This window comes from Natator depressus, chromosome 11 (assembly GCF_965152275.1).
Source record: "Natator depressus isolate rNatDep1 chromosome 11, rNatDep2.hap1, whole genome shotgun sequence".
Lineage (NCBI taxonomy): Eukaryota > Metazoa > Chordata > Testudines > Cheloniidae > Natator > Natator depressus.
The window spans coordinates 7,501-20,864 of NC_134244.1; the positions used below are offsets into that span (position 1 = coordinate 7,501).

General features: G+C 50.1%; 1 protein-coding gene across 1 annotated transcript in view; it reads right to left on the bottom strand.

Moving 5' to 3' along the window:
- The window catches only part of LOC141995676 (unconventional myosin-X-like), a 268,905-nt gene that overhangs the window by 859 nt on the left and 254,682 nt on the right, over positions 1 to 13,364 (bottom strand). Inside the window, exons 39-41 of the mRNA XM_074966937.1 lie at positions 11,087 to 11,536; positions 9,466 to 9,657; positions 1 to 927 (exon numbers count right to left, since the gene is read on the bottom strand). The exon at positions 1 to 927 is cut by the window's left edge and continues 859 nt beyond it. Of these exons, the coding sequence (XP_074823038.1) occupies positions 814 to 927; positions 9,466 to 9,657; positions 11,087 to 11,536 (756 nt within the window). The 3' untranslated portion in view covers positions 1 to 813. The remainder of the gene's footprint in view (positions 928 to 9,465; positions 9,658 to 11,086; positions 11,537 to 13,364) is intronic.

The following is a 13,364-nucleotide window of genomic DNA, read 5'->3' on the forward strand; positions in this document are numbered from 1 at the left end:
GTTTCCTTGTAAATGCAACTAAATGGCATTCATTCCCCAGGAATAGACAACACTTCACTTTTCAACCAGGGCTTAGAATGTAGTTTGAGCTGAACCTGAGTAGGATCCACTTCAGACAGCCCACCCCTGTTCTTGAGAGAGAACCATGCACACACATTCCTGTTCTCTAGCTGTGGCAACCAACTGTTTAGGCTCCTGAGGACCAAAATACTTTAGTCTAACCCAAGTTACTTGATGCGGCACAGGGTTAACTAGGTAAAATGTAATGGCCCGTGACATCCAGGCAGTCAGAATTAAACACTGTTAAACCTGGGAGAAAGGAATGCAACTTTAAGTTTGACTGAAAAATAAATTAAAACAAATATTTTCTTAGCTCAATTCCCAGATGGCAGTTGCTCTTCGACAGACTGAAAGCTATTCAATTCTGCTTCCTCTACTGCAGAACTGTTCCTTGTGTATTTTTCTGACAGTGTGACAGACAAGTGTGAAAAAGGCAGAAGTCGACAGATAAGAGGAAGCTTGCGGCTTTGTTTTTTTAAGATAGTGTCCCTCAAACAACCAAGATGAATACAAGTCTCGGCTGTTCATGTTTAATATAACAGTTTTTGATGTTAACTAACATCTTTAGGATGAGGTGCAAATCCCTTGGTACTGTAAGTGGTGATATGTGATTTCAGTTTGTTTCTATGTAGGTATCAGTCAAGTGAAGTTCTTTAAAAAAAAAAAAATCTTTGCTACACATCCTGCTGGCAAGTTGTAAACTCCCACCACACGACAAGTGCCTCTGGTTAATGGAATAAGGGTTCCTTCTCATCACCTAGTCCAGATGCTAGTGTGACTGTCCGTACTGGCAGCTGATTTGACACTGCAGCGTTTCTTCACAATCATGTTGATGTAGGCTTTCATAATCTTTATTATCTCTCCCACCTGGACAAAAAATGAAAGGATAGGTAGGCAGATTGAAAACATAGTAGTTAGGTGTACGAGTCACTTTGCAGAAAGACATAGTCACTGCCCTGAAGTGCTGGCAATAGGTACAGTAACTCCACACTTAACGTCCTCCTGCTTAATGTTGTTTCAAAGTTACGTCGCTGCTCAATTAGGGAACATGCTCATTTAAAGGTGTGCAATGCTCCCTTATAATGTCTTTTGGCTGCCTGCTCTGTCCACTGCATGTAAGATTTTGTGGAAGAGCAGTGACTTTACAAGGGAGCATTGCACAAGTTCCTCTTCTCCGCCTCCTCCCCCTCCCTCCCAGTGCTTCCCCCACTGGCAAACAGCTTAGGACTTTCTGGGAGGGAGGGGGAGGAGCGGGGAAGCGCTGCGTCTCCACTCCTCCCCCTCCCTCCCAGAGTTTGGTGGCGCTTAGGATTATCTGGGGGTGGGGAAGGAGCAGGGATGTGGGGTGCTCTGGAGAAGAGGTGGAGTGGGGGTGGGAAGAGGTGGGCCTGGAGTGGAGCGGGGATGGGAAGAAGCGGGCCTGGAGCATCCCCCAGCAAAGTCGGCGCCTGTTCTTCTCTGGGTAAGCTGCCACTGCTGCTGTGAAGGTGCTTCCTAGCGTTCTTGCCTGCAGCGGGCTGTACCTGTGTGGGGTAAGCCATCAACTGCTTTTTGGCTGAGGGGCATGAACTGATCATGTGACATTCTGACCATCTTGCCCTGTAAGTGCAAGCGGAAGACCACGCACGCCAGACACGCTGCCCTGAGTTTCTTGACATTTATGTGTAGGGATAGCTCCAGGGCTGACCACAGCCCTTGGGTCTGAACAGTCCCCACATGGGCCCCCCAACCCAGGTCCGACGTATCGGACACCAGCTCCAACAACGGGGCCCTGTCCTGGAAGGGGACCCCTTGGAGCATGTTGTTCGGGGTGGACCACCACCGACGGGCGGCAATCACTGGGTCAGGCATGATGAGGACCTTGTCCATCCTGCCCCGGGCCTGGGAGAACTCCAAGGCCAGCCAAAGCTGGAGGGGCCTCATTTGGAGCCTGGCATGGCGGACCACATACGTGCACGCCGACATGTGACCCAGGAGCTGGAGGCATGCTCTGGCCATTGTTGCAGGGAACTTCATGCCCGTGTTGATGAGCCCTTTTAGGGTCTCGAATCTGTCCGGTGGGAGGGAGGCCATGGCTGACGAGGTGTCCAGGAGCGCCCCGATAAACTCTATGCGCTGGACCGGGACTAATGTGGATTTGTTGTCATTTACTAACAGGCCCAAGGCAGCACACGTGGAGAGTAGAAGCGTCACGTGATCCCGCAGCTGTGACCAGGAGCTGCCCTTGACTAGCCAATCATCCAGGTAGGGAAAGATCTGGACCCCCCGGTGCCTTAGGTAGGCCGCTACCACTGACATACATTTTGTGAACACCCTTGGGGCAGTGGATAGGCCAAATGGGAGGACCGTAAATTGGTAGTGATTCTGTCCCACCAGGAAACGGAGGAAGTGTCTGTGCCCCTCTAATATGTGGATGTGGAAATATGCGTCCTGCAGATCCAGGGCGGTGTACCAATTCCCTGGATCCAGGGAGGGGATGATGGAGGCCAGGGAGACCATGCGGAACTTGAGTTTCACCATAAACTGGCTCAGATCCCGCAGGTCCAGGATGGGCCTGAATCCCCCTTTGGCCTTCTGGATAAGGAAATAGCAGGAGTAGAAACCCTTGCCTCTGAACTCCCTGGGCACCATTTCCACCGCTCCCAGGTCTAGGAGCTGCGAAGGATCCCCCAGAAGAAACGGGGGTGGGGGATGGTTGGGCGGGGGCAAAACAAATTGCAGCGTGTAGCCCTGAGAGATCATGTTGAGGACCCAGCGGTCCGAGGTTAGTCGCGACCACTCCAGGAGGAAAGCCCACAACCGATTGCAGAAGGGAAGCTTTATTGAGGGGGGATCCCCTTTGGGAACTGTCAGGGTGCCCCCTGGCATCCCATCAAAACCGCCTTTTCCCCACCTGCTTGCCCTTGGAGGACCCAGGCTGCGGGGCAGGCTGTGACTGCCGCTGAGGGTGCCTCTTATAGTCTCTCAAATTTTTATAGGCAGCCTCGTACTTAGGCTGGGAAGCCGGAGCAGGGGCCTGCTGCGGCTTACACTTAGTTTTGGCCGGAGCTGGAATATGTAGACCCAGGGTCTGCAGGGTCATGCGGGAGTCCTTCATGCCATGCAGCTTTGTATCCGTTTGTTCCGCAAACAGAGCCTTGCTGTCAACTGGGAGATCCTGCATGACCGACTGCGCCTCACTGGACAGCAGGAGCCACGACGCCCTTCTTATGGAGACTGCCGAGGCCATGGACCGAGTTGCCATGTCCGCCGCATCTGACGCCGCCTACAGGGACGCCCTAACAGCCGCTGCACCCTCCTCCACCAGCGCCTTGAAATTTTTTAAATTGCCCTCCTGGAGGGAACTCGAATTTGGGCAGTGAACCCCACATGTTGAATTCGTATCTGCCCAGGAGAGCCTGGTGGTTTGCCACCCGCAACTGGAAACTCAAGGATGGATAAACCTTTCTGCCAAAAGAGTCCAGCCTCCTTGAGTCTTTATTTTTTGGAGTGGGGGCTGGTTGGCCCTGCCGCTCCCTGTGGTTGACCGACTCGACCACCAGGGAGTTGGGCGCCGGGTGGGTGTAGAGGCACTCGTGCCCCTTGGCGAGTATAAAGTACTTGCGTTCTGCCTTCTTCGAGATGGGGGCCAGGGAAGCCGGCGTTTGCCACAAGGTATTTGAGATCCTTGCCATCCCCTCATGGAGGGGCAAAGCCACCCTGCCCGGTGCCGAAGATGACAGTACATTGAACAGGGAGTCCGAGGGTTCCTCCAGTGCCTCTGCCTGGAGGTGAAGGCTCGATGCCACCCATTTTAAAAGTTCTTGATGGGCCCTAAAGTCCTCCTGTGGGACGGAGGGGGGCAGGGCCGCTATCGCCTCATCCGGGGAGGGTGAGAAAGCCGGTACAGTGCTCTGGGTATCCGCCAGCACTGGAGGGTCCACCACTTGGTCGGGCTCTGGGCACGGTGCCGAAGACGCACGTCCCACTGATCCTCTCCTCGGGCCTCGAGAGAGAGGCCAACGGTGCCTCTGAGGCTCCGGCTACCAAGCGGGCCCCCATCAGGGGCTGCGTTGGAGGCCACGGTGCTCACTGGTACCACTGTGCCAGCCACTGGGCCCAGTGCCACTGCACCTGCTGTGGCACCGACGGCCCCGGCTTTTTGGCCTGGCCCATGAAATGGTGACTATGAGCGGAGACTGGGCTGATGAACGACCTGCTGCTGCCACGGGACTGGGAGGAACAGCAGTGCCGGGAGCGGCGTCGCCCAAGGGACCGTGATCTTGATGCGGAGGACCGGTACCATCTATAGCTGCTGCTCCAAGATCTGCTCTAACAGGCAGACCCGCGATGGCGCGGTGCCGGTGATCTACACCCCAGGCTGCGGAGACGGTGCCTTTGCGGAGACTTGGAGTGGGATTCCGAGCGGGAACAGCGACGACGTCCGTGCTGCGACCGGCTGTGGTAACCCCTGCGAGACGAGGACCTTTGGCGACATCTGCTTCGGTCCCGTCGGTAATTGCTCCGTGGCGTGGAGTGGTGCCGGACGTCCCAGTCGGACGGTACCCAACCAGACAGTCTGCTGGGAGTCGAGGACGAGCCATGTGGACTGCGCCCCGAATGGTCGCTGGGCAGAGAACGGCGTTGGGAACGTTCCCGCGACTGAGACCAGTGCTGCACCGGGGGCAACTGTGGAGAACCCAGCGGTGGCTTGCCTCTGGAGCAGGGAGCCGACACCAGCGGTGCTCCTGGTACCGGCATGGTCATGACATCTCTGGCCGCCTGCAGGGCCTCTGGCGTGGAAGGCATCCAGATATCCGGGGAGGCCCGGTCCGAAGCAGCAGGGCTACTACGCTCAACATGAGTCGGAGGCCTAGAGGCCGGAGGGGATCGAGGGCCAACATGGGTCTAGTCTCTGCCCCTGGTTTACCTTGGTGCCGCTGCGAAGAAGGCACTTTCTTAGCCTTCTTATGCCCCGTAGACAGGGAGCGGTGCCGACTAGTCGAAGGCATGGGGAGGTCGCAGTGCACCGATGCCTGGTGCAGACTTAGAGAGGTGCGCTGGAGCCGGGGTCAGCGCCATGAGAATGGCCCAGAGCCTAATGTCTCTCTCTCTTAGTCCGAGGTTTAAACAACTTGCAAATCTTGCAATGATCTCTGATATGTCTGTGTGCGGATCACTCCTTGGCATAGATCGCCTACAAGAGCCACATGACTTAAAACCCGGGGTGTGGGGTATGCCCCGGCCCGGGTACTTGAACTAAATGAACTAAACTAACTAACTACAGGTACTAGCACTGAACGAACGAAAAGTTCTGGGGACGAGCTACAGCAAAGCTGGAGCAGAGCAGTTCTGATGCATCTTCACTGGCGGCAAGAAGGAACTGAGGGTGGCGGAAGCACACAGCTCCCCTTATGCTGTGTCATGGAGGTGGCACTCCAGGGATCGCTGGAGTGCTCCCCCTATGGGTACTGCTAGGGGGAAAACTTCCGGCACTGATGCACGTGGTGAGCACGCACACCTATTGTGGAATACACATGAGCAATCACTCAAAGAACAAAAAAGTGTTTTTAATTTATAAGGGGGGGGTCACACTCAAAGGTTTGCTATATTAAAGGGGTCACCAGTACAAAAAAGTTCGAGAACCACTGGCATAAACTTTTAACAGTGAAGATAACCAACCACTGGAACAATTTACCAAGCGTTGTGGTGGATTCACCATTTTAAAGTCAAGGCTGGATGTTTTTCATAGAATCATAGAATATCAGGGATGGAAGGGACCTCAGGAGGTCATCTAGTCCAACCCCCTGCTCAAAGCAGGACCAATCCCCCAATTAAATCATCCCAGCCAGGGCTTTGTCAAGCCTGACCTTAAAAACTTCTAAGGAAGGAGATTCTACCACCTCCCTAGGTAACCCATTCCAGTGTTTCACCACCCTCCTACTGAAAAAGTTTTTCCTAATATCCAACCTAAACCTCCCCCACTGCAACTTGAGACCATTACTGCTTGTCCTGTCCTCTTCTACCACTGAGAATAGTCTAGAACCATCCTCTCTGGAACCACCTCTCAGGTAGTTGAAAGCAGCTATCAAATCCCCCCTCATTCTTCTCTTCTGCAGACTAAACAATCCCAGTTCCCTCAGCCTCTCCTCATAAGTCATGTGTTCCAGACACCTAATCATTTTTGTTGCCCTTCGCTGGACTCTCTCCAATTTATCCACATCCTTCTTGTAGTGTGGGGCCCAAAACTGGACACAGTACTCCAGATGAGGCCTCACCAATGTCGAATAGAGGGGAACGATCACGTCCCTCGATCTGCTCGCTATGCCCCTACTTATACATCCCAAAATGCCATTGGCCTTCTTGGCAACAAGGGCACACTGCTGACTCATATCCAGCTTCTCATCCACTGTCACCCCTAGGTCCTTTTCCGCAGAACTGCTGCCTAGCCATTCGGTCCCTAGTCTGTAGCTGTGCATTGGATTCTTCCGTCCTAAGTGCAGGACCCTGCAGTTATCCTTATTGAACCTCATCAGATTTCTTTTGGCCCAATCCTCCAATTTGTCTAGGTCCCTCTGTATCCTATCCCTGCCCTCCAACGTATCTACCACTCCTCCCAGTTTAGTATCGTCTGCAGATTTGCTGAGAGTGCAATCCACACCATCCTCCAGATCATTTATGAAGATATTGAACAAAACCAGCCCCAGGACCGACCCCTGGGGCACTCCTCTTGACACCGGCTGCCAACTAGACATGGAGCCATTGATCGCTACCCGTTGAGCCCGACAATCTAGCCAACTTTCTACCCACCTTATAGTGCATTCATCCAGCCCATACTTCTTTAACTTGCTGACAAGAATACTGTGGGAGACTGTGTCAAAAGCTTTGCTAAAGTCAAGAAACAATACATCCACTGCTTTCCCTTCATCCACAGAACCAGTAATCTCATCATAGAAGGCGATTAGATTAGTCAGGCATGACCTACCCTTGGTGAATCCATGCTGACTGTTCCTGATCACTTTCCTCTCATGTAAGTGCTTCAGGATTGATTCTTTGAGGACCTGCTCCATGATTTTTCAGGGGACTGAGGTGAGGCTGACTGGCCTGTAGTTCCCAGGATCCTCCTTCTTCCCTTTTTTAAAGATTGGCGCTACATTAGCCTTTTTCCAGTCATCTGGGACTTCCCCCGTTCGCCACGAGTTTTCAAAGATAATGGCCAAGGGCTCTGCAATCACAGCCGTCAATTCCTTTAGCACTCTCGGATGCAACTCGTCCGGCCCCATGGACTTGTGCACGTCCAGCTTTTCTAAATAGTCCCTAACCACCTCTTTCTCCATAGAGGGCTGGCCATCTACTCCCCATGTTGTGATGCCCAGCGCAGCAGTCTGGGAGCTGTCCTTGTTAGTGAAGACAGAGGCAAAAAAAGCATTGAGCACATTAGCTTTTTCCACATCCTCTGTCACTAGGTTGCCTCCTTCATTCAGTAAGGGGCCCACACTTTCCTTGGCTTTCTTCTTGTTGCCAACATACCTGAAGAAACCCTTCTTGTTACTCTTGACATCGCTTGCTAGCTGCAGCTCCAGGTGCGATTTGGCCCTCCTGATTTCATTCCTACATGCCTGAGCAATATTTTTACACTCTTCCCTGGTCATATGTCCAACCTTCCACTTCTTGTAAGCTTCTTTTTTATGTTTAAGATCCGCTAGGATTTCACCGTTAAGCCAAGCTGGTCGCCTGCCATATTTACTATTCTTTCGACTCATCGGAATGGTTTGTCCCTGTAACCTCAACAGGGGTTCCTTGAAATACAGCCAGCTCTCCTGGACTCCTTTCCCCTTCATGTTAATCCCCCAGGGGATCCTACCCATCCGTTCCCTGAGGGAGTCGAAGTCTGCTTTCCTGAAGTCCAGGGTCCGTATCCTGCTGCTTACCTTTCTTCCCTGTGTCAGGATCCTGAACTCAACCAACTCATGGTCACTGCCTCCCAGATTCCCGTCCACTTTTGCTTCCCCCACTAATTCTTCCCTGTTTGTGAGCAGCAGGTCAAGAAAAGCTCCCCCCCTAGTTGGCTCGTCTAGCACTTGCACCAGGAAATTGTCCCCTACGCTTTCCAAAAACTTCCTGGATTGTCTATGCACCGCTGTATTGCTCTCCCAGCAGATATCAGGAAAATTAAAGTCACCCATGAGAACCAGGGCGTGCGATCTAGTAGCTTCTGCGAGTTGCCGGAAGAAAGCCTCATCCACCTCATCCCCCTGGTCCGGTGGTCTATAGCAGACTCCCACCACCACATCACTCTTGTTGCTCACACTTCTAAACTTAATCCGGAGACACTCAGGTTTTTCTGCAGTTTCGTACTGGAGCTCTGAGCAGTCATACTGCTCTCTTACATACAGTGCTCCCTCACATACAGTGCTTTCCAAAAGATCTGCTCTAGTAATTTTTGTGTGGAAGTTCTATGCCCTGTGTTATACAGGAGGTCAGACTAGATGATCATACTGATCCCTTCTGGCTTGAAATCTATGAATCAGTAGACAATGCTGGCCAAAAAATCTGATCTTGAGTGCATGTGCACCCAGAAGGGATAGCAGTGAATCCACATGGATCATGGCCTGAAGAATCTGAGATTTACACTTATCCCAACTCCAATTTATACGGTCTCACAGATCTCACTGTGGTTTGTGCCAGCATCATTACTACTCAGATTCCTTGCAGGTGGTGAGTATTATATCCCATTCAACATAAAAGTTAAAGGAGGAATCTGGTACTTTGATTTGCCTGAAAAATTCTGGAAAGCAGAAATCCAAGGATTTTAAAAACGTTAAACTTCTCTTCAGTTTCCCCAAAATGTATCTGTCTTCATGCTCCACCTTGTGCTACAAATGGCTTACAGAGGTCTGAGACACTGATTTCCCTGAGGGACCACTCAGGCAGGGATTCAAGGGAGCAGAATTAAGGTCATATGATTCTGTTGGAAAGGAAGTGGCATCTTACTGCTGCATTTCTACAGTTCATGTTCCATTGGTTACTACTGCACTAATAGTCTTGTAGAGGTGACGTGTGGTCACCGTAACTCTGTATTATTTTCCCATGTGAGTTGTTTTAACTCGCTTTTCACATTCTGGAAGGGCATGAGAAGCATGGGGGACCAAGGCACCCCCAAAACCCATAAACTCCACATTAACAAAGTGTTTTGCATGTTAAATGAGGTTCAGCATGTTTTTTCTTTCTATGTTAGGCAGTGACACGGTTGAAAGGAAATCAAGCCCTCCTCCTCTCCTGCCCAGTTTCTACAGGAAGAGTTTTTTAATAAGGCAGCTCTCACTTGCAAAGTTCAAATCTTTGTTCGGTTCTAGTAAATCACAGTAATAATGGAACTCGGATAGTTACACTGTATACACAGCAGGGACATCCTGTTACACATACCTGGGAGGTTTCAAAGAACATCTCTCGCTCATCCACTGTAATTTTGAAGGTATTGGGTTGTGGAGCTCCAAAGAAAACAATGTGCTCATACTGGAAAGTTTCCAGTGATTTAGGATCTCCCCGTTTGTATACAGACACATTCTCTGTACTGACTCCAAGCCAGAGATCATTCGGAAATCCACCCTCCTTACACTGTTGAGAACAAAAAACTCAGATTAACAGCAGTGCTCCAAATGGGAAAGAAAACCTGGGGACACTCCTGCATTGCAGGTCTGAGGGCATGTCTACACTTTGAGTTCTGGGTGTAATTCCCAGTTTCTGGAGACATACCCACACTAGCTGTGATTGAGCTGGCAAGCTAAAAACAGCAGTGTAGGCATGGCAGTGCAGACAGAGGGAGGGGCTAGCCACCCCCATGTACATACCCATCTGGGATGGTCGGCATGTACAAAGGGCAGCTAGGCCCTCACACCTCCACAGCAGCACTACTATTTTTGGCACACTAGCTCAGAGCTAGTGTGGGTACGTCTCCTTGAGCTGGGAATTGCACCCGCAGCTCAAAGTGTAGACATATCCTGAGTCAAACAGTTGAGCAGAGGGTTTTGGAATAAACAGTGCAGAATATGTCTGAGCAGACCCTCTGTACTCACTCATCTTTCCTTCTAATTCTGTAACCCTACGAGACAGATATCTTACTGGTTTAAGAAAGAGTTAAAAATGCATTTAAAAAAAAATGAAACACAGCAGGGCCTGAGAGCTCTTGCTCCCTCTGGACACCACAGTACTCCTCCTCCATAGAAGAAATGGGACTTCCGCAGGAGAATCCTACAGCACCTCCTGCTGGGAAGGTTTAGGAATGAGCCGTGAGGTCCTCCACATGCAATTCTCTCACCTATCTCATTCAGTGCCTTCTGCTACGAGAAACAGGGAATAGCTTGGAGTGGGCCAGCTGCAAGATCCTCACAGCCAAAGCTCCTAACCCAATTTTCAGGGCTTCACATGTATGTGACACTGCACCGAAATGTTGCTCAAGATTCCCAGGTTTCTGTGGCACTGCTGTCCTAAAGTCTGTGGCAAAATGAAAATTCTAGAGCAGCTTAAAAGAAATGTGTAAATATTCATAAGCAGTTATTTTACTGAGGTAAATATGCTGAGTAATGTAATGCACCATTGCCTGTATTATTTATTTCACTGCCTTCTTTGGAGTGTCTCCTGCTAGAAAGGATTGGGGCTTTTTTCACAACACGTGATGGAAAATCATCTCCCTCCCTGTTTTGTACCTTCCTTTCTCACACCACCATCTTCATAGGCCAGGGAAGGTCCCAAGTTTTTTCTCTCTCTTTCAAAGTGGGAGTGTCCATGTCTCCCTTCCCACCCAGCAGAACACACATCTAGACTAACTGGAGTGTTTACTCAGTACTCTCCACTTTGCCTGACTAGGTATGTGGTGCTGTAGGCATCCGTGCTCTGATGGCGGAATCACACTCAGTGCAGTCAGGCGGAATGGAGCATGTTAACAAGAGTTTCTCTATGCTGTCCAGTGTAAAATGCAACATTTTTCATCCCCAAGAATAATGCCTGCTTGGACAGTAGTTGTTATCTGAGTTTATACACCTCTCACCTCAACATCAAAGAGTGTTGAGCCATAGCCTGGCCATTCCTTTACAACGGACATGTATTTCACCATGGCCTGGTGCTGAGACAGTCCCTGCAACTTGTTCCATTTCTGCACTATGCTGGCCCGAGCAGCTGAGAGCTCCTCCTTCACCCACATTTCCATCATCTGCTCTTCTTCCACCTTCTGCTTTTTTACTGAGCCTGTCTTGAAGCCACGTTTCAACGTTCCTTCCAGAAAGCTGGTCCGTCTCCTCTCCAGAGCATGACTGGTCGTGCCACTACTCTTTGTTGATTGCAGGATTTTGGATTTTAGCCTGTTCACTGGGTAAATGCCATCGAGGGTCCAGGTGATTTTGGAATAGTCTCCATGAAGGTACTGCAGCCTTAGGGCTGCCAGGTGCTGCAGTGTCTCCTCTGGGGCAGGAAAGTGCCCATCAATAAGACTTTCATGAGCCTGTAAATGTTAAACAAACAAAAAAACCCCTCCATAATTTATGCCTTATCTGTCCATTTATGGTGCTCAACCTTGTGATATCTGCCCCAGCATCTAGCCAATCGCAGTACAGAAGTGCATAGAGTCAGGATATCTGACTAGCAGTTACTGTAAGGAGGACAAATGAAATCAGAACGAATTAAAAGAAATGAAAATAGAAAACATAATGCCTCCCTCCTTTGCTCTTTCAGCCCTTTCCTGTTTATTTTGTTGGGAAATCCTGTTAGATGAAAGAGAGAAACAGGGAAGCTCAGAACCAGTGACTACCAGCTACTTGTACTTGGCATGACAAACAACTGGGTCACAGAATAAAGCAGTAGAAGAGCAAGAGATTTCTGAAAAGCAAGTTTTGGTGAATTCAGAAATACAAAATACAGTGAGTAACACAGAAATATTAAAATCTACCAGTGGGAAGAAGGCTGGGAAGTCTTCAAACACACCATAAAGAATATCCCAAAGAACTGCTGAGAGGCAGGTGGGGATGCTACATACATAATATAGCCAACACTAACACACAAAAAGCGAAGATATGAAAGTTAAGCCACCCAGCAAAACGTACCCTCTGCTCCTCTACCATAGGCACACATCTGTTACCACCACCATACCAAGCACTGCAAACGTAACTACCTGACCCTCACAAACTTCCCTTCTATACACACCAAGCCACCTATTCCAAATATTGTGCAAGCACGCATGCAGCAAACCGCATAAAAATTACTTGGTGTTAAAATTTCATAGTAATGGACAACCCATTTTTAGAGAAAAACAGAAAGAGGAGGTTACTTATCTGTAGCTGAACGTTCTTTAAGATGTGTGGTCCCTATTTGTATTCCCAATGTGGGGTGTGCATGTACATCATGCATGAGAGCTGGAAGATTTCAGTAGCAGCGGTCCGTTGACTTGCACATGCATCGTGTGTTGCCTTGTGCTCCAAGTGAGGTTATAAGAGGCTGTGTGGGGTGATGCCCTCTTACCACTGATCAGTGTGGTCCACAGCAGAGGGGACAGTGGGCAGATACTGGAATACAAACATGGACCACACGTTTCCAAGAACCTCCAGTTACAGGTAAGTAATCTCCTCCTCTTCTTTGAGTGATGGTCCCTATATGTATGCCAAATGTGGGTGAGTATCAAGCAGTGATCAGATTGGAGGTGGGTGTGAGGATGCAAGAGGTATCACCGTCCGCAGGATGACACAGCCCATGGCTGCATTTTCTGTCACTGTCTGGGCAATAGCATAATGGGTTGCTAAAATATGCCCGGAGCGCCAGGTGGCTGCGCGGTATGTGTCATGCCAAGAAACGTCTGCCTGGAAGGCGGAAGTGGTTGTGTGTGCCCGTGTTGAGTGGGTTGTAATCCAGCCAGGAGGCAGAGTGTTAGCACATAGCACTCTCTGATGCATGCAGAGACCCACTTTGATATGCACTGTGAAGAGAGGGCTTGACCCTGGGCCTCTCTGCAGTGGCCACAAAGAGGCGTGGAGAGGTGCAAAAGGCACGGGTTCTGTCGAGGTAGAACACAAGTGTATGGCGGACACCAAATGAGTGCAGGATCCTGTCCACTGGAGTGGCGTGCGGCTTAGGATGGAAGACCGGGAGGTGTATGGACTGGTTGAGGTGAAACTCCAAGACCACTTTCAGGAGAAACTTAGGGTGAAGGCATAAGAAAAACTTTTTCTTCATGAAAGACTGTATATGGGGGGGTCAGCCATCATTGTCGCCAATTTGCTGACTTGCCTAGCAGAAGCGATGGCTACGAGAAAGATTACCTTCACGGATAGGTTGGAGAG